The sequence below is a fragment of the Calliphora vicina genome, chromosome 4 (genome assembly GCF_958450345.1).
Source record: "Calliphora vicina chromosome 4, idCalVici1.1, whole genome shotgun sequence".
NCBI classification, from domain to species: domain Eukaryota; kingdom Metazoa; phylum Arthropoda; class Insecta; order Diptera; family Calliphoridae; genus Calliphora; species Calliphora vicina.
In genome coordinates, this window is record NC_088783.1 from 94,112,014 (window position 1) to 94,135,563 (window position 23,550).

The following is a 23,550-nucleotide window of genomic DNA, read 5'->3' on the forward strand; positions in this document are numbered from 1 at the left end:
TACTTATTTTGATATGAAAGCTTATACCAATGTATTGATATACATTTTTATAAGCTATCATTGCAATGTATAAAGAAAATTTTGTTCTTAACATGTCTTCTGTATATATGAAAACTATTTGTGTTGAATTTTATTTGAATTTAAAACATTTTTAAGAAATCTATGCTCATTAAAATGATTTTCGGAAGTGGGCATTATATGGGAAATTTGGTGAGGCGAGTTCGGCATATATAAAGCTTATTTTTGCTGAATTTGGTTTTTATATCTATATAAGTAAGATATTTATTATTTATTATCAGATATGGCAATTTTATGGGGCTATGAGAAATGATGTACCAATTCTAATCAAATTCAATAGGCTTCGTCCTTGCGGCAATACAAGAGCTTGTACCAAATTATCTTTGAAATTGCGACCTGTAGTTTGATTACAAGGTTTACATGGACGGACAAACATCGCAAAATCGACTCAGAAAGTGATCCAGAACAGATTGGTATACTTTAAGGTGGGTGTTGGGACAATATTTTTGCACTTTGCAAACATCAGCTCTAACTCAATATACCCTTCCCACTATGGTGGTACAGTTTTTAATTTACATGGTATTTGTTGGAACTTTTTTCGAAAAAGTTTAATAACTTTTGCAAATATAAACCGATTTCGACAAGTTATGTTTATTTCTATATATTCTATTGTCTTTAAAACACTGTGTAAAAAAATAGGTTTTCATAGAAAAAAATTAAAATAACTTTGTTGAATTTGAAAAACGACGAAAAAAATATGCAAACTTTTTATAAAAACATACATCATTTCATTTTATGAAAGCTTAATTCTTTGAACAATTTTGAAAATTTTTAAATCGGTCTAAAAATGTGTTAGAGGTACTAAAGTACTACATAAAATATTTTTTTCAAAATAACTCAAAATTTTGAGGGTGTTTCAAAAACTTTGAAAACGGTTTTAGTATTCCCTCACCTAGGCCTACAATTCCCATTAGGTCGCTTTTCAAGTTCTGACAAAAAGTTTTATTTTGTAGCAGAGTGTTTTCTTTAAGTTCTATTTTAATACGACAATGAGTTTTTAAATAATACTTAAATGGATTCCACTTCCGATGCGGTGAAATTAGGGCTTATTTTGTCCATTTTTTACAAAATATACTTTCTTTTCCTGGAATAAAAAATCGAATATTATAAAGCTCTTGATTTCTCAAGGAGTTATAAAAACTAATTCATACAAAAATCGGATAAACATCAAGAATTCTTTGGAAGGTTTCAAAGTAAATGACATCTTCCAAAGAACTTGTTCCAAAATCGATGAATCAACTTTTTGAAAACTGACAATGAGGTAAATAGATGTAAAAATGCTTGTCGTATGTAATTATGCCACATTGCAACTTTTGTTTGTTAAACTCAACATAGTGAAAATGGGGATTTTTTAGGGGACATCGACTTTCAGATTGGGGCCATGAGGTAGACTTTGCCTGGCAACACTGGTTGTTATTGATCAGAATTTTTCCTTTTGTATATTTATAATGTTGCCAGATTAAAATAAAATTCAATCCCTGAAGAAGTTGGAAATAATACCAACGAAACGTCGGATTATATTGAAAATGATATAAATAATCTTTTATTTACATCAAATCACTGACCTTGAAAGCCTGTATATAGGAAACTATATAACTATCTCTGGAAAATCCGGGTGTTTTGAACAGAGTAATACAAAATATGCGCCGTTCTTTAGTCTTTCATATAGTTTGATAAGTTTTGAAAAAAGTAATTTTTTTTGTATGTGAGTGTTTGATTGTTGTAAATGTCAAAATTAAAATTCATGTTTTCTCGTATATTTGACAAGTAAAAATTAGGGTTATATACAGATTGCGGAGGTAACCACACAGCAAACTACAGGGGTTGTCCTGTCTACTCAATTGTTAAAAAATCACAAAGCCAGAAACCAAAGATTTTCCCCGCTCAGCCATTAAATAACATCAATTTGAACTACAGACATATGACAACAAAGTAACATATGCAAATGTACTTAGAAACAACCAAACTCAGCCGCAAGTCCGTTAACTCCAAAACGAAAATATGAACCCAGAGGTAAGAGAGCAAACGCCAATTTTCAATTTTACCCGACTAGAATCTACAATAGAAACTCTTGTGCAATCGGTAAATAACTTTACAAACTCAATGAGTAACATGATGCAAGAAATGCTTAAGATGCAATCAATGTTATTGCAGGCTGTTCTTAACAGACCATGAACTGCCTAAGAATATGTTTTTGGTCTGCAAACGGCATACGCCAACACAAAAACGAACTCGAATATTTTTTAAGAAACCAACAAATTGATGTAATGCTGGTTTCTGAAACTCATTTGACGTCCAGAAGTTCCTTGCGAATAAATGGATATGTAATATATGACACCAAAGATCCCAGAGGTAGAGCATGCGGAGGCTCGGTAATTTTAATAAAAGCTCGAATAAAACACTACTTAATGTGTGATTTTTGCTAAGATTATATTCAAGCTACAACAATCTGTCTTGAAGATTTTCATCGAAACTTAGTGATTTCATCGATATACTCACCCCCAAGATTCTCAATTACAGAAAGTCAATATAATAGATTTTTTAAATCACTAGGCCCCCGTTTCCTGGCTGCTGGCGATTATAATGGTAAGCACACATCCTGGGGATCACGACTGATTACCCCTAAAGGTCGTGTTTTGTTCGACTCAATTTCTAAAATGGGTTTGCATGTGCTTTCGAGCTGCCAACCTACTTACTAGCCTACTGACCCACGAAAAATACCGGATGTTATTGATTTTAGCGTGATGAAAAATATCCCTAGAGAAATGATTCAAATTGAATCCTCGCTGGAACTATCTTCAGATCACTCACCCACTATTATTACTTTATTGAGCCCCCTAGAAATTGTATCCCCGACTGGTAATTTAGCGATGGCAGGCACAAGAATAAATTGGCTCAAATATAAAAAAATACCTCAGTACACATTGCTCCGAAAACATACCGCTAAGAACACCAGAAAACATCGATCACTATCTTATCAATTTCGATAAAAATCTCAAACTGGCTGCTCAACATGCTACCCGAACCCCCCGACAATTCAGATATAATAGAATTAATTCTGCAGATGTCGAACGGCTCTTAAATGAAAAAAGAAGATTTCGAAGAGAGTGGCAATTGCACAGATCCCCCCAACTAAAATCGAAGCTTAAAGATTGTATAAAAAGACTTAAAAAGCTCTTGGAATTTCGAAAAAAGGAATCATTGAATAAATATTTAGAAAGCCTGGACGCAACCCCGCAATCGGATTACTCATTATGGCGAGCAACAAAAAGTCTTAAAAGACCCGTTATATGTAAGTCCCCCTTGCGAAATTCAAGTGGCGGTTTGGCAAGAAATGATACTGAAAAAGGGAATCTGTTTGTTAATCATTTAAAAGAAGTATTTACACCGAACACATCAAACGAAGCAATTGAGTTGCCACCTGTTGCACCCCATTTTGGAGCAGCCGTACCCCTACGTTTTGAGATTCGAGAGATCGAAAATGCTATTGTTGATTTAAATCCCAAGAAAGCGCCTGGTATGGACAAGATCAGCAACAAGATGCTTATGGAGCTACCCCGGATAGCAATAAAAATAATTCTTCTTATTTTTAATGCTATATTACGACTTGAATATTATCCTCCAGAATGGAAGGTTTCACTGGTTACCATGATACCCAAGCCGGGAAAAGATCACACAAAAGTAGAATCATACAGACCCATCAGCCTATTGTCTAATATATCAAAGTTATTTGAGAAGATACTTATGAACAAGTTGTACCCGATGTTAACTGAAAACAATTGTATTCCGAATCATCAATTTGGATTTAGAAGAAAACACAGTACTATCGAACAAACCCATAGACTTGTAAATATGGTGAGAAAAGCGTTTGAAGAAAAGAAATACTGTTCTGCACTCTTCATCGACATCTCTCAAGCGTTTGATAATGTATGGCATGCTGAATTAATATACAAATTGATTCAAAATTTACCGGCAAACACACCCCTGCTGCGGGTAGTCACCTTGAGTCTTCGGGCACGGTGCAGGGGCTTAAGCATCCTAAGGATGTGATCTAAGAACTACCCTCCCCATACCTCACAGCATCTGTCCTCTATGTTAAGAGCGGCTGTGGGGTAAATGACCATCTTCGGTCGCCTAGCGATCACGACCTCAACTTGGTAGCGCCTGTTCCCTTAGTTAGGGCGGCTACCAATTTCCTCTGTCTGCATTTTCTGATGTCGGTCCGGGACTGTGGTTTGGGTTACCTAGGCAACATAACCGTACCTTCTAGCGTCTGTTCCCTATGTTAAAGGCGGCTGGAAATTACAATCTGGTTCTGTCAGTCCGAATGTTTTTGGTAAAAACTCAAATCCAGGATGCGTCTGTCTCCCATTGAGCGGCATCCTGGTCTGCGTCTGACTCCAGTGGAGCGGCAGTGTCTTTTTCTTACCTATGGTAGAGGTATAAACTGCCAAAAACCCCCCCCATGAAATGTCATTTTCAAACGACGGCCCTATGTCATTGGTCGAGGGTGCTAAAATCTCCAAGGGTAACGTGAGTACTCAGGCGGAAGCCACAGGTCTGAGTGCCACTGGAGCTACTGTGACTGCGACGAACCAGACGAATACCCCGGGTCTGGTAGTCGGTGATGCTACTGGGGTAAATAAAACGAATAGTTTTTTGACTAGACAGGAAAGAGTGACTTTGGACGACAGCGACTGATGAGGAGGACTTACTCATGGTGTCCTCCGAGCCGCTAAAAGCGAATGAAGACGTACATCCGGAGGCCCATGACCCTGCAAAGGGAGACACAGAACAGAAAAACAGGAAACAGGACTCAGAACAGGACGAACGGAAAAGGTTGGCGGGCTACAAACGCTCTCTCCGGTATGTCAGGACGTTGGACTCGCGAGATCCCGCGTCTTTGACCACCAGGGAAAAGCGTTTGCGGCGTAAACATACCTACCACATACAGAAGTATGAGGCCATGCTAAATACTATTGTTGTGGAGGTAAGGCCTGCCTAGACTACGACCGAACCAAACCAGAGCAGGCAGGTGATCACATCTAAACATGTGCCCCATGCCAGCACTGGACCGAACACGATCACCGTCTCGGAGGATCTTGACGTACGCCCATCTACATCAAAGAGGGCCACGTCGGGGCCAAAGAGAGGTGATGACCAATGCGGCACGACGAAGTCTGCTAGCACAACACCCAAGGTGCTGTCCGCAATCTCCTCTACTCGAGGAACCGCGACGGCTTCCAAAGGTACAGCAAGCAGGCCTAGTATTAAGCGGCAAAGGTCAGGTGAAACGCAGGTGTCTGAGGGTAAGCGGCTGAAACCATCAACTAGCTTAACATCAGCACCTGAGCTACAAATAGCCATCATAGATCGTAGTCAACCTGATGGGAAAATGACTACGGACAGATGGCTGCTTCTGGAGGAGAAGATCTTGCGGTAACGAGAAGGCTCTAGGCTTTCTCAGTAACTGTATCCGAGGAGTTGGCGAACTCTGGCCCAACGCAAGAATCGAAATCGTCCCACTGGATCAAGTATCTTTTCGTACGACGGTGAGTGTGGGTCCCTCCTCCCCTTTTGGAGGACGAAGCCACGCTAACACTTATAAAGCGTCAGAACAAGGAACTTGGTACAGAGGACTGGATGATTGAACGAGGACGCTCTAGGGACAAAGGAGAAGGCAAGGATCTCTGGATCAAAATTGGTTCAGAATCCCTCCGACTCCTGCGTTCTTCGCAAGGCGTCATCAAGTACGGGCTAAACCAACTCCGGTTGATCTTGGCCGCGGTGAAGCGCAATGATGAACCCAAGCGGCCTGAGAGTGGTACAGATTAATCTGCACCACTCCGAAGCAGCATCGGACGATTTGCTGCGCTTCATGGAGAAGGAAGCTATCCACGTGGCCTTAATCCAAGAACCCTGGCTTGTAGCCAGTAAAGTTCGAGGCGTCCGGTCACGAAACAATGTGCTCCTTTCTCCGAACCCTGAAGGTAAAGTAAGGAGCTGTATTTTGGTCAGGAAAGACATTAAGGTTTTCCTTCTATCTAATTACAGTTCTGGTGATTTAACGGTAGTTGCACTATAGCGACAAGGGTTACCAACCCTAATCATATCATCTGCGTACCTACCATACGACGAAGCTAATCCGCCCTCACGTGCCGTACGCACACTTGTAGACTGGTGTAACACAAGGGGCCATGATCTCATCATAGGATGTGATGCTAATGCCCATCATACTCTGTGGGGTAGCTCGGATATAAATGACAGGGGTGAGTGTTTACTTCAATACCTTCTATCTACTAACCTAAGTGTTTGCAATAGGGGTAATATACCAACGTTCTTCAATAGGATCAGGGAGCAGGTCATTGATATTACTTTGGTAGGGAACACTGACTCAGTTAGAATTCTTGATTGGAGAGTTTCACTCGAGTGCTCATTCTCCGATCACCACAGGATAGTGTTTACGATACAGCTTACACTGGATAGGGAAAAACCCTTTAGAAATCCTAGGAAAACCGACTGGGTCAATTTCTGTAATCTTAGTGACACCATACCACATCCAGCAATGGATAGATTAAATGGTACACGGGACTTGGACGACTCGGTGGATTTTCTATCCAGGTCATTAAGGGAAGCCTACTATGCTTCGTGAAGGGAGCGGCAGGGACCTAGGAAATTCCGGCAACCATGGTGGAATCCTAGACTAATGCAGCTAAGAAAGGAATGTAGAAAACTTTTTAATAAGGCGAAGAGGAACCAAGACTTGTTAAGCTGGGACGATTATCGTCAAAGCTTCAACACTTTCAAGAGGGAAACCAGACGGGCAAAGAGGGAATCTTGGGAGCGTTTCTGTGGGGAACTGGAGAATAGCACGGAGGCATCGCGTCTACGAAAGGTACTATCCAAGGATCCTGGTACGCCTGGATTCCTGATGAAACCGGATGGTAACTTTACTGAAAGTAGTATCGAAACTTTGGAACTGCTAATGGAGACACACTTTCCGGGTTGCAGGGATGATGAAAATGAGGTATCCGCTTCGGAGCATCTTGCAGCTTCTCAAATCCACATAAGTGAATTAGTTAGATCCATTGTTAGCGTGGAGTAAATCTCGTGGGCGGTGTCATCTTTTAAGCCCTATAAATCACCAGGGCCAGATGGCATATTCCCAGCGTTACTCCAAAAATCGATTTCAACCATCATGCCATGGCTTATAATGATATTTAGGTACTGCCTGGAAGCAGGATACATACCTAAAGAATGGAGAGAGGTTACAGTGGTATTTATCCCCAAGGCGGGAAAGGTAAACCACAGTACCGCAAAGGACTATAGACCGATCAGTCTGTCATCGTTTTTATTGAAAACACTGGAAAGATTGGTCGATATCCACGTCAGGAACATCCTCTCCCCTGATAATTTCTGTAGGGCACAGCACGCATACCTTAAAGGCAGGTCGGTGGAGACAGCCTTGCATGACGTTGTCGGAACTATAGAGGGGACACTTGACAAGAAGGAATATGTTATGGCATCTTTCTTGGATATAGAGGGTGTGTTTAATAATGTGAACATATCCGCAATAGTTGATGCACTGGGTGACTTATGTGTTGATCAGCGGATAAGGAATTGGACAGAAAATATGCTTAGGAGCAGGGCCATTAACTCTAATATGGGTATTGGTAGGACAAGGAAAGTTGTGACAAGAGGCACACCACAAGGTGGGGTCATCTCTCCACTTCTGTGGAATCTTGTCGTAAATAAAATCCTTTTCAGGCTCAGTAGGATAGGTACCAAAGTAGTCGCATATGCTGACGACGTTGTGCTTCTTATTCAAGGGAAGTTTCTTCCCACAATAAGTGAACTCATGGAATCAGCGCTCAGCGTTCTGCTATCATGGGCCAAGGAAAACGGTTTGGGTGTTAACCCTGCCAAGACCGAACTGGTTCTTTTCACCAGGAGATATAAAACTCCAGAATTTAAACCTCCACGACTGGATGGTACTTTTCTGAAGATTTCAAGCGAAGCCAAATATCTTGGCGTAATTTTGGACTCTAAGCTCTCGTGGAAGCGTAATGCTGAGAGTCGAATGAAGAAGGCATTATGTGCCTTCTATATATGCAAGAAAACCTTTGGGAAGAGATGGGGTCTTAAACCATACATTGTACACTGGATGTACACCGCGGCCATAAGACCTATTTTGACCTATGGGGCTCTTGTTTGGTGGAGAGTGGTGGACACTAAGACTCACCTCTCTATTCTAAACAAGGTACAAAGATTAGCATGTCTTGCAATTACTGGCTCTATGAATTCCATACCTCAGGCCAGTCTAGAGACGATGCTAAATATAACTCCCCTTGATATATATATCAAATGCATTTCTGCTAAGTCTGCTCTACGACTCAAACAGTCGAGCGGACTGAAGCATGATCGTATTGGTCATGGCACCATCCTACAAAAGATAGGCAGGTCAATCATAGGGCGGGAAACGGATTATATAATACCCACACCGAATTTTGATAGAACATTTAGGATCAGAATACCGACAAGGGATGATTGGACCGCGAACTCTGTCCTAAGAGATGACGTGATCTCAATCTATACTGATGGTTCAAAGACAGAAAGAGGCACGGGCTCGGGAATCTTCTCAGATGAGCTGGACCTTTTGATGTCTCTTCGATTACCCGATACCTGCACGGTTTTCCAGGCAGAGATTTATGCTATTGATACAGCCGCGAGAAGAATCCGGGAACTGAATCTCGAAAATTCGACCATACATATCTACTTGGACAGCCTGGCATCAATCAGGGCTCTTAACTCCAACGTGATTAGGTCGAAATGTCTTCTCAATTGTATCAAATCACTGGCACAACTGACACAACATCACGTGGAGTTGATATGGGTTCCAGGACATGCGGGCATCCGGGGAAATGAAGTATCTGATGAGTGCGCAACCAACGGGTCGTCCCTGGACGTATCTCTTGCGCAAAGGGATATTCACACTCCCTTGGTGACAGTATCAAAATTGATAGATGAATGGGCTTTAAGCGAGACGGAACTCAGGTGGTCAAATATCATCACTTGTAGAATATCCAGAATGCTCTGGCCCAATCTGACAGAGGATAGAACTAGGACTCTTTTGTCTCTTAGTAGGAATTCGATTAGACTTCTCACGGGTATAATTACTGGGCACTGCATGATTGGACATATGTCGGAACGTATGGGTTACCCACGTTATGGCTATTGTAGAAGTTGTTTAGATGAAGAGGAGGAGGAATCGGTACAGCACCTTATATGTGAATGCCCAGCCTTACAAGAGCATAGACTACTACATCTTGGTAGAGCTCTTTTCCATGATCTGGACTGTCTCAGAGATGTGTCACTAGTGAATATGATTGGGTTTATTAGAAGTACCGGCTGGTTCCCATAGGGACCACAGAAATCACATAATAGACGAAACTAGGGAGGGAAACTATTCTCACTTTATGTATAACATTTTCAGCATAATGGAATAGTACTTCTAAGGGTACCACAATGGGCCGCAAGGCCTCCGAGTGAACTCGCTAACTTGCGAGCAACCCACGTAACCTAACCTACCGGCAAACACACATAAGCTGTTGGAAAGCTATTTAACTGGTCGAACATTTAAGGTTAAAGAGGGAAACTTTTTAAGTACTGCACAACCCATTGAAGCTGGAGTCCCCCAAGGCAGTATCCTGGGACCTTTTTTATATTTGATGTATTCGTCTGATATGCCAACTAACAATCGCACTCATACATCTATTCTAAGCATTCATGAAAACCCTCAAGAAGCGTCTCGTTACTTACAAAACCACATATTTGAATTAGAAAAATGGTTAAAACAATGGAAAATTAAAGTCAACGAGCAAAAATGTACACACATTACATTTACATTGCGTAGAGAATCATGCCCCCCTATTCATATCAATAACCAAACAATAATTCAACAATCGGAAGTGAAATACCTCGGAGTACACCTCGATCGTCGCCTTACATGGAAAAGTCATATAGATGCAAAGTTGACTCAAATGAAATTGAAATCAATTCAAATTAATTGGCTTATTGGCAGAAACTCCACGCTTAGTTAAGATTGTAAACTTCTACTTTATAACAGTTATGGGGCACGGCCTCAGCGTCAAATGTAGAAAAGATCCAAAGACGCCAAAACAAGTTTCTAAGAATGGGGGCAACTGTGACCCCTGGTATATCAAAAACGCGAATATACACAAAGATCTAAACGTGCCCTGTCGCCAAATGGCTCATAAGCGAGCTGAAATTTTATTATTTGTTTTTATTATTTGTCTTTATTATTTGTCATTGTATAATTTTGTATTTCATTTAAAATATTTATTTGAATTTATATGTCGTCCTGTGAGCCGCCTTAATGTTTTGTTTATTTGTCTTATATACCTATTTGTTAGTGAAGATTATGTATTAGTTGTTGTTCCTTTTTACATTGATCTCACTGCAGTGCTTTTGTTTCGTTAAGTTGGTACCGTTAATTTTAATGTGTTATACACATAAATAACTAGTGGTCCAAAACAAAATAATATTTTAAGTAAAGTCAGTTCATAAGGGAAAAGCACTGCGGTAAGTAGTTGAACATTATTTGTATTTCTTTTATTTAATTTAATAAATTTTTTAATAGAAATAAACGCACGCACATATACAAACGCACCGCACATTACTGCAAATTATTTAAAAATGTTTGTGTCTTTTTTGGTGTTGTTAAATTCGCCCCTTATGGACGACCATCGCAGCCAGCGATAACAAATTTTATTTCGCACTTTTTGAGCTGATATTTGCTAAATTTTTGTGGTTCCTTGCCTGCCGGAATAAAACAAAGTTTGCAGATTTTTGTGCGAAGTGGTTCCTTGTCTGCCGGAACAAATACAAATTAATTTGGAAATAAATAAAGTGGTTCCTTGCCTGCCGGAACATAAAATAATTGTTTGAAGATTTCCAAAAGTGGTTCCTTGCCTGCCGGAACATAAAATAAATTTTTTAAAATTATTTAAAGTGGTTCCTTGTCTGCCGGAACAAATAAAATTAAATCTGAAATATTTTAAAGTGGTTCCCTTTCAGCCGGAACAAATAAAAATATATTTAAAACATTTTGGTGCTTATTTGCTGTGATTTTTGTGAGATTTTGTGTGCTCTTTGAGAAACGCTTGTGATTATTTGTGGTTCATAATGCATCGCTCCCTAGCAATAAAAAGCCAGCGATTACAGTCAACAATGAGCCAGCCTTCAAAGTCAGATCAACATTCTTCAGGCCCAGTTGTTAAATGCCCAGCGAGCGTTGTCAATTGCCACAAACGCTAATTCGACGCCGAGTTCTTCAGCCGCCATGCCACAGCCATCCAATATGGCGCCGCCAGTAACGGGTACCAGCGAAGTCAACGTTGACAATTCTGCCTCAGCCAACGTTGACTGCACTGAACGTCGTACGCCATTTTCTTCGGTAAGCTGCAATGAAAATAATTTTTCGAATTTGTGTGGAAGTCAACCGTTGCCGCCAAATTTCCGATTGTCTCAAAATGGTGGTTCGTTATTGATGCATCGAAAAATTTATGATTTACCGGATTTTAGTGGCTCGCCTGAAGATTGGCCCATGTTCTCAACGGCTTTTAATCAATCGACAGCTGTTTATAATTATAATAATTTTGAAAATTGTTTAAGGCTCCAAAAAGCTTTGAAGGGTGATGCCCGTGAATGTGTGAAGTCGTTGCTGATCCATGCAGATAATCAGCCTTATTACGGTTCTCGAAAATGTGCTTCGACTATAGTCGTATTGGTTCTCGATTTTTTTTTTGTGTGGTACTACGTAAAATTTTCGACTGCAAGAAATTTGTAACAGAACAAAAAGATGAGAGTGACACAAAATTTTAAAAATAGTTAAATATTATGAATCAGAATGTTGTGAAACGTCAAAAATAATAAAAAAAGATATTGGCGCAACAAAAATTAAAAAAAGTTAAATTAATTTTTTGTGATATTTTCCATCATTGTTATTTAAAAATGTTGAGTTGTGCCTTATTTTCATCCTCTGATGATGAAGATGAGTATACAGTGGCAGAGATGAATACTTTGCGAAGAGAAATAAGAAATTCATCAAATATATTTTCAATGCCAAATTCAAAGTAAGTAGAGGTATCTAAAGAAAAATTAAAAGTTTAATAATATTCCTTTTTAGATTCGTCAGCTATTTTCGATTGAACAAATCGGCTTTTAAATACGTTTTGGACATGATTGAGCCTAAATTGAAAGAATCAAAAAGAACTTCGGCAGTGCCAAATATACTGAAACTGGCAGCAACAATGCGCATACTTGCGGAAGGAAGTTACCAGAAAGGAGCTGGTAATGACTACAATGTAGGTCTTTCCCAGTCCTCTGTCAGCAAAGTATTTAAAGAGTGTATAAATGCAATGAATAGCGAATTATGCAAGAGCTGGATTTCTTTTAAGATGAGTGAAAATGAAAAGTTTGAAATTAAGGAACATTTTTATAACAAAACTGGTTTTCCGGGTGTCATAGGATGCATCGATGGCACACACATTAAAATTTTAGCACCAAAAACTATGGAACGTTTTAAGTACTACAACAGAAAAGGTTTTTTCAGTTTAAATGCAACCATTGTGCGTATAAAATCTAATTTAAATTATTTAAAATAATTATATTTACGAAATTTTTTACAGGTTTGTGATCATAAGCTGCAAATCAGATATATAGCATCTCACTATCCAGGATCAGCTCACGATTCGTTGATATGGAATGCAAGTGAATTAAAGCAATTTTTAAAAACCAATCATAATAATGGCGATAAAAACACATGGATATTAGGTGAGACCAGTATAATTAAGGAAAATAATTTGAAACTAAAAATGTATGCATACTTTTTTTGCAAGGTGATGCAGGCTATCCGCTTGAGCCATTCTTAATTACACCGTTTAGATCAGCAGCAGAGGGTACTCCCGAGAGCCGATTTAACCATATACATTCTCAAACCAGAAATGTTGTAGAGCGCACAATAGGCGTTCTTAAAAATAGGTTTCGCTGCATATTAGGAGCAAGACAGTTACACTACTCACCAAAAGTAGCAGCAAAAATTACAAATGTTTGTGCAGCCTTACACAATATTTGTATTTATTATAAAATGGATCTCCCAGAAATAAATATTGAAAATAATATTAGAGAAAGTTTTAATATTGAAACAACTGAAGATTTAACAGCTTCAAGTATAAGAATGAAAATAATGCAATCAATGAATCTTTAATATTTAAATAAAAAATACACTTTTGATTTATAAAAACTTAAAATTTATTAATTTCAATTCAAGGTACATACTTATGTAAGTATGTAATTAAGTTCTGTATATGTATATAACTAAAATCACAATTCATTTCATTTGAAAAACACCCTTAATGTAAAAAATTTATGCCTTCAAATCAAATTGAATTTTTGAAATTTATTAAAAGTCCTCAACTTTTGATATTATTATTATATTAAAGAGAAACTATTTATCAAAAATGTATTAGACTGGAAATCATGCATTTTTTACAGGGAGTTTTTCTGTGTAGTATTAGAATAATTATTCAAATATCTATTAAACATTAAAGGCCTTATTCATAAACAATTTTTAAATTTATCAAAGGTTTATAAATCAAATTTTGTTTTATAAACTTTTGATAAATTTAAAAACTGTTTATGAATATGGGGGTACATTATACTAAAAATTAAAATCACATTTTTTCGTATGGTTTAAATATCTACATACATAAAAAGAGGTAAAATAGTGTAATATTAAAATTATTATCATGTTGAAAAGAGCGAATTGCAAAACAAACAACAAAATTGCAAGTCTGGACGGGGACTTAATTAGTAAAAAGAAAACATGAATAAAAAATGTAAACCTACTGGTTAAAACGATTTTTGTATTCCTCGAGTTCAATTCTTCGTTTTTTAATATCGATTTCATCAGTTCTTAATTGTAGCATTAATCTTCTGTGATCATCATTTTTCTTAACTTCTTTCTTGTACAATTCAAACTTTTCTTTTTTTATTTTTAGCTCACTTTTATAAATGCTTAGACTTTCCTCCTTTATTTTATGTTGTTTGCGAGCATATCTTTCTATTTGTTTTAAGGAATCTTTCACCTCATTGTACAAGTCTGTTTGAACCTTTAACTGTTGTTCAATTATATCTTGTTTGGCGGAAACATTTTTTGTTGCCTTTCTTCGAATATTTTTTGACGTACTTGGAACAAATATTTCATCGCTCTCATTAACATCAACACAAGAAATATTTCCGGTCTCTTTAGAAGAACTTATACCGTTTTCCTCACCATCGGGACTAATAATACTGTTCAATTGCAACAAAGCTGAAGCAGCTTCTTCTACCGGTGTCAAATTATATTGGTTGTTTAAACCTCCACCCGTTGCGAGAAATTCAGTTTTGTTATGAAGAAGTTTTTTTTTTAAATTGCATTTATAGTCGGCCCACACTTTCATCCATTCAGGCCCGGTACGAGAAGGTGGTCCTAAAGGGTTTAGTTTTTTCGATATTTCTACCCATTCTGCCTTTGTGTCCACTTTGTGTAAGCCACTATGGTACGATTGCGCCAATTCAGGTTTTTGTTCAAGCAACTCTACCATTTTTTCAAACTGCTTCCGTGTGGTTATTTTCAATCTAAAATTATTTCCATTACATAAAAATAGTTTTCATAAAGATTATTAACAAAAATACTTACTCCTTTGATGCTTTCATACTTGTAAATTTTCTTTTCTTTTTTGACGAATGAAATAAAATGGACGACTATTTTTCAAACTTTTGACATTTGATTTCGAGAATCGTAGTTCAAAGAATTGTAAAAGAATGGTTAACAGGGTTGTATTTTTATGGCTTTCGAGAAACGTAGTACCATAGTGTAAAAACGAGCAAATTAGAGCTCGAATACGAGAATCGTAATAAGGCTGAATGTGAGTATGGTTATGGAACAATTGTGTTTTCAATATGGTCCCCCAGAGATGCTTATTCGTTGCCAGCTACAACAAGTGAAAGAAATTTCGCCCATTAGTGAAAGTGCTGTGGATAAACTTGTGCCCTTTGCTGTTAAAGTGCCGCCTTTTTGGAAACTGCTAATGGACAACAGCATTTAGCTAATCCAACATTAATGGAAAAATTGGTCGGAAAGCTTCCAATGAGTAAACGAATGGAGTGGGCCCGCTGTGCCTCAACAATAAAACCATACCCAACTATTTTGGATTTTAGCAAATGGCTCAAAGATGTTGCTGATTTGGTAAGAATGGTGCAAACTACAAGTGGAAATCGTCAAAATAATGAACCAAAAAGAAAAGTTGTCCTTCATGCTGCTGATGGTCAACGTAAACAACAAGAATGCCCTATGTGCCAGGCAAATCATAAAATATTTGATTGTAGAAAATTAGGTTCGTTAAGTGTGCCTAATCGTTGGAGTGAAGTGAAAAAAATGAGGTTATGTTTTTCGTGCCTGGGTAGTGGACATTCGAGTAGATTTTGCCGTTATCGAAAGACGTGCCCCGTAGATGGTTGTCTAAGAAAACATAACAAATTATTACATGATGTCAAGATTAATGATGGTGGAAAAAATGAGCTTTCGTCAGAGTCGCCTGCTCCAAGTGGTTCCACAAATGAAAATGAGTCTGTTCTTAGCTGTGTGACTAAAGCTGCAGATAAAGGTGTGTTGTTGTTCCGAGTGGTGCCAATTGTGCTTTATGGTCGCAGTAACAAAATTGAAACCTATGCGTGGTTGGATGAAGGTTCGTCGGTTACTATGGTGGACAGCTCCTTGGTGAAGAAACTTGGTCTTCAGGGGCATCAAAGTCAATTGAATTTAAATTGGTATGCTGGTAAGGCATCGCAAGAAACGGCAACAGTGGTTGATATGCACGTAAGTGGAATTGGTAAGCAGAGAAAATATGCCTTGCGAAACGTTTATGGAGTTTCAAATTTAAAATTGCCGGCCCAAAGCTTCAATATGGATTTAAGTCGCCATCCTGGTTTGCCCATTAAATTATATAATGATGTTGTTCCCAAAGTTCTGATTGGATTGGATCATTGCCATCTGGGACTTCCTGATGAAATTGTGTCTCTAGATGAAAATGGTCCATATGCTGCTAACACCCCATTAGGGTGGGTCGTATTTGGGAAAATGATGGGTAAGCAAGATAGTGAAAATTTGTGTCTTTTGTCAGTTCAGCCAGAGCAAAGACTCTATGACTTAGTGGCAAAATATTTTGAAACGGAGAATTTTGGTGTGAAATTATTGCCGGTCATAGAATCAAAGGATGACTTACGGGCTCGGAAAATTATGAACGAAACTACAATTAAGATTGATGGTAGATTCCAAACTCGGCTCTTGTGGCGTGAAGATGATGTTGTGTTGCCTGATAGCTACTCCATGGCTCTAAATAGACTTGTTGGTATTGAGCGAAAGATGAATAGAAGTCCTGAATTTGGTGCTGCCTACAAATCCATTATGAAGGATTATTTGTCCAAGAGGTATGTACGTAAATTGTCGCCTATTGAAGCTGCTGATTTGTGCCCCAGGACTTGGTATCTACCGCATTTTGGAGTGATTAATCCTAATAAGCTAGGAAAAATTCGTTTGGTGTTTGATGCTGCCGCAACTGTTGAAGGTGTTTCCCTAAATTCTAAACTGCTAAAAGGCCCGCAGCAATATAAGCCGCTGTCATCGGTTTTATTTAATTTTCGAGTTGGTGCTGTAGCAGTGTGTGGAGACATCAAAGAAATGTTTCACCAGGTTATTGTAGCTCCTGAAGATAGATGCTCTCAAAGATTTCTTTGGCGTGAAGACACTAGAGAACCACCTGATTCTTATAAAATGCTCGTCATGACTTTTGGTGCTGCTTGCTCGCCTTGTGTAGCCCATTATGTCAAAGAAACAAATGCCCTTAGCTATCGTGATAAATATCCTCGTGCAGTGAAGTCGATTGTTGATCATCATTATGTAGATGATTTTGTGGATAGTTTTCCGACGCCAGCAAGGGCCATTGAGATTGCGTAACAAGTGCGCGACATTCATAAATCAGCTGGGTTTGAACTACGTAATTTTTCATCGAACTCTTCTAAAGTAATTGTGGCTCTTAAAGGTACAGTGGAAAGTCCGGTGAATTTTTCCAGCGATGTCAACCAGCTACAATCAGAGAAGATACTTGGTATGTATTGGCAACTTAAAGATGATACTTTCAGGTTCAATTTGAAGTTCCACAATGTGAATGCTGATGTTATAGAAGGTATGAGGTGTCCAACAAAACGCGAACTTTTAAGTGTGGTTATGTCTGTTTTTGATCGACTTGGTTTCCTGAGCTACTATATGATAACGGCAAAGTTACTGATGCGTGAAGTTTGGAGACACAATATACGATGGGATGATGCATTGCCCGGAGAATTAAACGAGATGTGGACTAATTGGCGCCAAGAGCTACAAAATGTCATCAATGTTAAAGTGCCTTGATTTTATTTTAGAAAAGATGTTCCTTCTCGCCTTGAACTACATGTTTTTGTCGACGCTAGTGAAGATGCATTTGGTGCCGTGTCATACTGGAGGTCTATAAATGCTGATAACAAAATTGAAGTGACTTTTGTAGCTGCAAAAACTATATGTGCTCCTCTGAAAGTGATGAGTATTCCTCGGCTCGAACTTCAGGCTGCTGTATTGGGTACTCGTTTGATGGGTACAATTTTGAAGGAACATTCCATTAAGGTATCAAGAATCGTTTGCTGGAGTGATTCAACCACCGTAGTTAGTTGGATTGGATCTGAAAGTCGAAGATATAAACCTTTTGTTGCCCATAGAATTACTGAGATTCTTGATTCTACTAGCCCAGCAGATTGGAGATGGCTGCCAACAAATCTTAATGTTGCCAAAGAAACTACAAGAATGAAAAGCCAGGTTAATTTTTCAGATGATTGCCGCTGGTTTACGGGACCTAAATTTCTATACGAATATGAAGATGAATGGCCAAAAACGCAAGAAATACCTACTTGTAGCCTAGACACTGAAGAAGTTCGTCCCAAATTTGCATTGCTGGTAAATACCCCTGTTGTTTTTGAATTCGATAGATTTTCATCATATTTGAAATTAAAACGTACGATTGCCTGGGTATTACGTTTTATAAATCGTTACCAAAAAAAGATTGGTCCTGAAGAAGGAAATGGTTTAACTACTGCAGAGTTAAAAAGTGCTGACATTTGTCTTTGCCGTCAAGCCCAACGAGAACATTTTAGCCCTGAAATTGAAATGATTAAAAATGAAGGTACTTTGCCCAAAAGTAGTGAGTTGTATGCCCTGACTCCATATATGGATGAAAATTCATTACTTCGAGTTTATGGTCGTGTGGATGCAGCTAGTTGGTTACCATTGGATATATGGCGTCCGATTATATTACCGTCGCTTCATCCTGTCACCGAGTTGTTTGTGGCCCATGTACACGAAAAAATGAAACATCTAAACTTTGAAGCTACAGTTTGTGAAATTCGAAGATCATTTTGGATTCCTCGTCTTAGAAAAATTTTACGTAAACGTGTTTCTAATTGTTATATTTGCAGATTTCGTCGTACATTGCCGGTGCCACCACTTATGGGTTTTTTGCCAAAAGACAGATTGACGCCATATATTCGTCCATTTTCCTACACTGGATTGGACTATTTTGGTCCAGTTATTGTAACCGTTGGTCGTCGCCATGAAAAACGTTGGGTGGCCTTATTTACTTGCCTGACCATAAGGGCCATTAATTTTTTTTTTTTTTTTTTTTATTATTAAATTTATTTTTTCAAATAATTCATTACAATTTGTGTTGCTCCAGCGCCTAATAGGCATTGTTGGAGCGAGTTGGCATTATTTAAATCATCTTACATTTTATATAATTATAAAAAAAGAGTGATACAAGTTATCTAAATCAGAAGTTCTTCTATCTGTTGCAATATATATTGTTTCAATTTAGTTTTAAAGGTTGAAATTATATTTAAACATTTTAAATCTTGAGGCAAATTATTAAATTCACGACTACCCATGTACTCTATTCGTTGTTTGGTTGTTTCAAGTCTACATCTGGCTACTAATAAATTGCTGTTATTCCTTGTGTTGAATGTATGTTGATTTATTGAAAATTGTATAGTGTGATGTCCAATGTTGTGCATACACTTAAACACATATATTATCAGTTGCATTTTGTAATTGCCGTAAATTGGCAACACTGTTTTAAATATATCTTTATAAATTGAAACCGTTGGATATCTGATGGGGAGGTTTGATACGACTTTTAAAGCTTTGTTTTGTATACGTTGTAATGATTTTAAATCGGAACTGTTTTTGTATCCATATAAAATGAGTAAATAGTTAAAATGGCTCTGAATTAACGAATTATATATTAAAAATTTTGTGTTTCGACTGAATTTGTTCTTGAATTTATACAACAAACCGATGGCTTGTGCTGCTGTTGACTTCAGATATTGAATGTTCTGGTTCCAAGCTAGATTACTCTGCAGATGAATACCTAAGTACTTTATAGAACTGCTTTCCAAAATTTCTTTACCATCCACATATATACTGAAATTGGTATTTCGATTAGAATATGGTTTAAACCTAAGCAATCGAGTTTTGCTTGCGTTTAAAAACAGTTTGTTTATCCTCACAAATTCAGAAATTAATGCCGCATCACGTTCTATATAAGCCTTTGCCAATGTTTCATGACTGTATGGGTATAATAGACAAATATCGTCTGCATATATAAAAAGTTTTCCAGAAAGATTTAGGTTTTTTATGTCATTTATGTATATGGTAAATAATAACGGCCCCAATACACTGCCTTGTGGTACGCCATGATCAACATCATCAAATGCACTCCTATGACCATTAATTTGTACAAATTGTTTGCGATTTGTCAAATAACTTTTCAAGAGAGACAGTTCATTGCCACATATGCCATAATACCTCAATTTTCTTATCAATATTTCATGATCTATAAGATCAAAAGCTTTAGTTAAATCAAAAAATAAACCTGCTACACCACTATGTCCTTCATCCAATCCTTTGCAAATAAAATTAACAACGTTAACTACTGCTTCCTCTGTGCCACAGCCTTTTCTAAATCCATATTGAAAATCATTCAGGAAATTATTGTTTCTCATATAGGTTGAAATCTGATTATGCAAAATCCTTTCAAACACGTTGTCAATGACTGACAACACTGCAATTGGTCTAAACATTTCGGCGGTACAGGAACCCTTCACTTTTGGAATCGGTGTAACTTTGTGGAGTTTTAAAACATTTGGATAAATGCTTGAATTAATCATATTATTGAAGATATTTACCAGATAAGGAGTAAAGTCGGCATTGTTATTTAAAAGTATTTTTGGCAAAAAGTTATCAGGACCAGCACTTTTACTCGGTGTTAAATTTGAAATAAGAATCTGCATCTCATCATATGTTGTGTGTCTGAATTGACATCTGATATGACATTGTATTAATGTTCTTAAAGAATTGCAATAATCTACTGGAGATTGTTCAATTTTTTGCCTTAAATCTCTTATAGACTGGAGAAAGTAATTATTTAATACCTCAGCTTTTTGAAAGTCGCTTTCGATTTGTCAACCGATGCGTGTATTCTTGCCATACGCAATTTTATAAATCGACGTGGCCTGCCTACAAGACTGAGGAGCGATAATGGTACAAATTTTGTTGGTGCTGATAAATTTGCCAAGAAGTTCAGTGAAGTATTTTATGTGGCTCGAATTAAAGATGAACTTACATCTAAAGGTATAGACTGGCAGTTTAATTGCCCACATAATCCTGCAGAAGGTGGTATATGGGAACGGATGGTCCAATGTGTAAAGCGTGTGTTGCAGTAAACTTTGAAAGAATCCGCCCCTCGTGAACACACACTGCAAAGTTTCCTGATTGAAGCGGAAAATATTGTGAATTTCCGTCCGTTGACACACTTGCCGTTGAGCCACGAAGATGAAGAACCACTAACGCCTAATCATTTTTTGTTGGGTTGCCCTAATACAACACAAACTCCTGCCGGAGCAAAAGACGAACAGCCTGTTGTACTAAAAAATCAGTGGCGCATTTCCCGTCAGCTACGTGATCACTTCTGGAACAGGTGGATAAAGGAATATTTGCCCACGTTGACTAGACGCTCCAAATGGTGTCAACGTACGAATCCTATTGCTATTGGTGATTTGGTTCTAATTTGCGATCCAGCCGTGTCCCGTAGAGATTGCAAACGAGGCAGAGTGGAAGAGGTGTTTAAATGTAGAGATGGTGTTATTCGTCGTGCTGATGTACGTACTAGTACAGGAATACTAAAGCGACCTGTTTCCAAACTTGCTGTCCTTGATTTGGAGTAGTGAATCGTAGCCGATCCACCGGGGTGGGGATGTCGCCGAATGGCTCATAAACGAGCTGAAATTTTATTATTTGTCTTTATTATTTTATTATTTGTCATTGTATAATTTTGTATTTCATTTAAAATATTTATTTGAATTTATATGGCGTTCTGTGAGCCGCCTTAATGTTTTGTTTATTTGTCTTATATACCTATTTGTTAGTGAAGATTATGTATTAGTTGTTGTTCCTTTTTACATTGATCTCACTGCAGTGCTTTTGTTTCGTTAAGTTGGTACCGTTAATTTTAATGTGTTATACACATAAATAACTAGTGGTCCAAAACAAAATAATATTTTAAGTAAAGTCAGTTCATAAGAGAAAAGCACTGCGGTAAGTAGTTGAACATTATTTGTATTTCTTTTATTTAATTTAATAAATTTTTTAATAGAAATAAACGCACGCACATATACAAACGCACCGCACATTACTGCAAATTATTTAAAATTGTTTGTGTCATTGTAAAAACTGAAATCTCGAAAAATGTACAAAAATATTTAAAAAAACTTGAAGTTCACCCAAACCCGCTGGCCCGCAACATATTAGATAATAGTGGCCACACTCGATTAAGAAGGAGGGACAAAGCAGACCTAATCTAGAAGAAAGAATGCCAATTTAACCAAAACAACCATGAACACAACATTTTTTCGTCCGGCACTGGCTGGACTAATTAAATAATAATATTAGATATAAGATTTGAACCACTTATTGTTAGTTCATTAACAATAAGTTAAGCTATTAACATCTACTATTTAAATCAGGTTTTATTTCTGAAATCGCATGATCTGTTCATAATTTATTTAAGAAATATTAAAATGTCATAAAACATTCAAAGCCGTTTTTCTCGAAACGACTTTTCCTGAATTATGACGTTGTTGCAACAAATGAGCGATTTTTGCAATGGCAATTTAAAACTATATATATTCCAATTATAAAATTAACAAGTAAGAGTGCTATATTCGGCTGTGCCGAATCTTATATACCCTTCACCAAATTATACTTCAAAATTTTAAAAATTTTTATTTAATCAAAATTTAATTTTTTTTCCAGTTTTTTTAATTTTTTGGAAAAAAAAATTTTTCGATTGTTATTTAAATTTTTTTTTTTTAAATTTTAAAATTTTTTTTTTTTTTAAATTTTAAAATTTTTTTTTTTTAAATTTTAAAATTTTTTTTTTTGTCTTTTCAATTTTTTTTTTTTTTTTAAAAAATTCGGGTTAAAAATTTTTTCCCGATTTTGACCCATTGTAGGTCCAACTTACTATGGTCTTATATACGTCGTTGCAAATGTCTTTGAAATATCTATTATTAGATATCCATATTGTCTATATTAATGTCTTAGTAATCCAGATATAGGTAAAAAAATAGGTAAAAAATCGAGGTTGTCTTGGTTTTTTCATCATATCTCAGCCATTTGTGGACCGATTTTGCTGATTTTAAATAGCAAAATTCTCGAAAGCATGTCTGACAGAATTATTGAAGATGTGGATCCCGAAGATATCTGGGGTCTTCAGAAAACTGATTTCAACAGACAGACAGACAGACAGACGGACAGACAGACAGACAGACGGACATGGCTTAATCGACTCCGCTATCTATAAGGATCCAGAATATATATACTTTATAGGGTCGGAAATGAAAAATGTAGAAATTACAAACGGAATGACAAACTTATATATACCCTTCTCACGAAGCTGAAGGGTATAAAAAACATAAAATTTGAAATTCGTAAATCTAGTATAATATGAAGCAAGTTTTATTGTGGCATCTTTAATATCATCACCGCTTTCAAACTATATAGTGATTCATTCTCCTTTTTACGGTATTTGACATTTCCTTAAAGAACTAGCTCAAGGCGAATTTATACAAGGTGGAGTCAGTCAAACAGCTGATAATTTTTTTTTCGCTTTTTGGTTCTAACAACTGTCAAAGCTTGTTCTTATATTTAAATATCTACATATTCAAAGCTTATTAACAAAATATGTATTGTTTACATAAATAAGTAAAGCCCTC

General features: G+C 37.1%; 3 protein-coding genes across 3 annotated transcripts; 2 read left to right on the forward strand and 1 right to left on the reverse strand.

Annotated features, from left to right (window-relative positions):
• Positions 1-12,111: 12,111 nt before the first annotated feature.
• On the forward strand, positions 12,112-13,366 carry LOC135959129 (putative nuclease HARBI1). Its single transcript, XM_065510164.1, has 4 exons — positions 12,112-12,233; positions 12,287-12,728; positions 12,789-12,933; positions 12,999-13,366. Exons 1-4 carry the CDS (start codon positions 12,112-12,114, stop codon positions 13,364-13,366), a joined length of 1,077 nt encoding a protein of 358 aa, XP_065366236.1.
• A 637-nt stretch (positions 13,367-14,003) lies between these two features.
• On the reverse strand, positions 14,004-14,856 carry LOC135958578 (uncharacterized). The gene is made up of 2 exons (XM_065509475.1): positions 14,840-14,856; positions 14,004-14,778 (listed from the first exon to the last, which is right to left on the reverse strand). The coding sequence occupies exons 1-2, from the start codon at positions 14,854-14,856 to the stop codon at positions 14,004-14,006; spliced, it is 792 nt and encodes a 263-aa protein (XP_065365547.1).
• Positions 14,857-15,301: 445 nt separating this feature from the next.
• Positions 15,302-21,501, forward strand: LOC135958579 (uncharacterized). The gene is made up of 6 exons (XM_065509476.1): positions 15,302-17,117; positions 17,223-17,550; positions 17,617-18,616; positions 18,700-18,734; positions 20,715-20,953; positions 21,011-21,501. The coding sequence occupies exons 1-6, from the start codon at positions 15,302-15,304 to the stop codon at positions 21,499-21,501; spliced, it is 3,909 nt and encodes a 1,302-aa protein (XP_065365548.1).
• Positions 21,502-23,550: the final 2,049 nt, after the last annotated feature.

Coding starts and splice junctions, on each gene's coding strand:
- LOC135959129 (XM_065510164.1), top strand. CDS start 12,112: ATGTTGAGTTGTGCCTTATTTTCATCCTCTGATGATGAAGATGAGTAT. Junction 12,234..12,286: donor TTTTCAATGCCAAATTCAAA/GTAAGTAGAGGT, acceptor ATTCCTTTTTAG/ATTCGTCAGCTATTTTCGAT. Junction 12,934..12,998: donor TAAAAACACATGGATATTAG/GTGAGACCAGTA, acceptor TTTTTTTGCAAG/GTGATGCAGGCTATCCGCTT.
- LOC135958579 (XM_065509476.1), top strand. CDS start 15,302: ATGGAGTGGGCCCGCTGTGCCTCAACAATAAAACCATACCCAACTATT. Junction 17,118..17,222: donor TGTAGATGATTTTGTGGATA/GTTTTCCGACGC, acceptor ACTCTTCTAAAG/TAATTGTGGCTCTTAAAGGT. Junction 20,954..21,010: donor ACATAATCCTGCAGAAGGTG/GTATATGGGAAC, acceptor AAACTTTGAAAG/AATCCGCCCCTCGTGAACAC.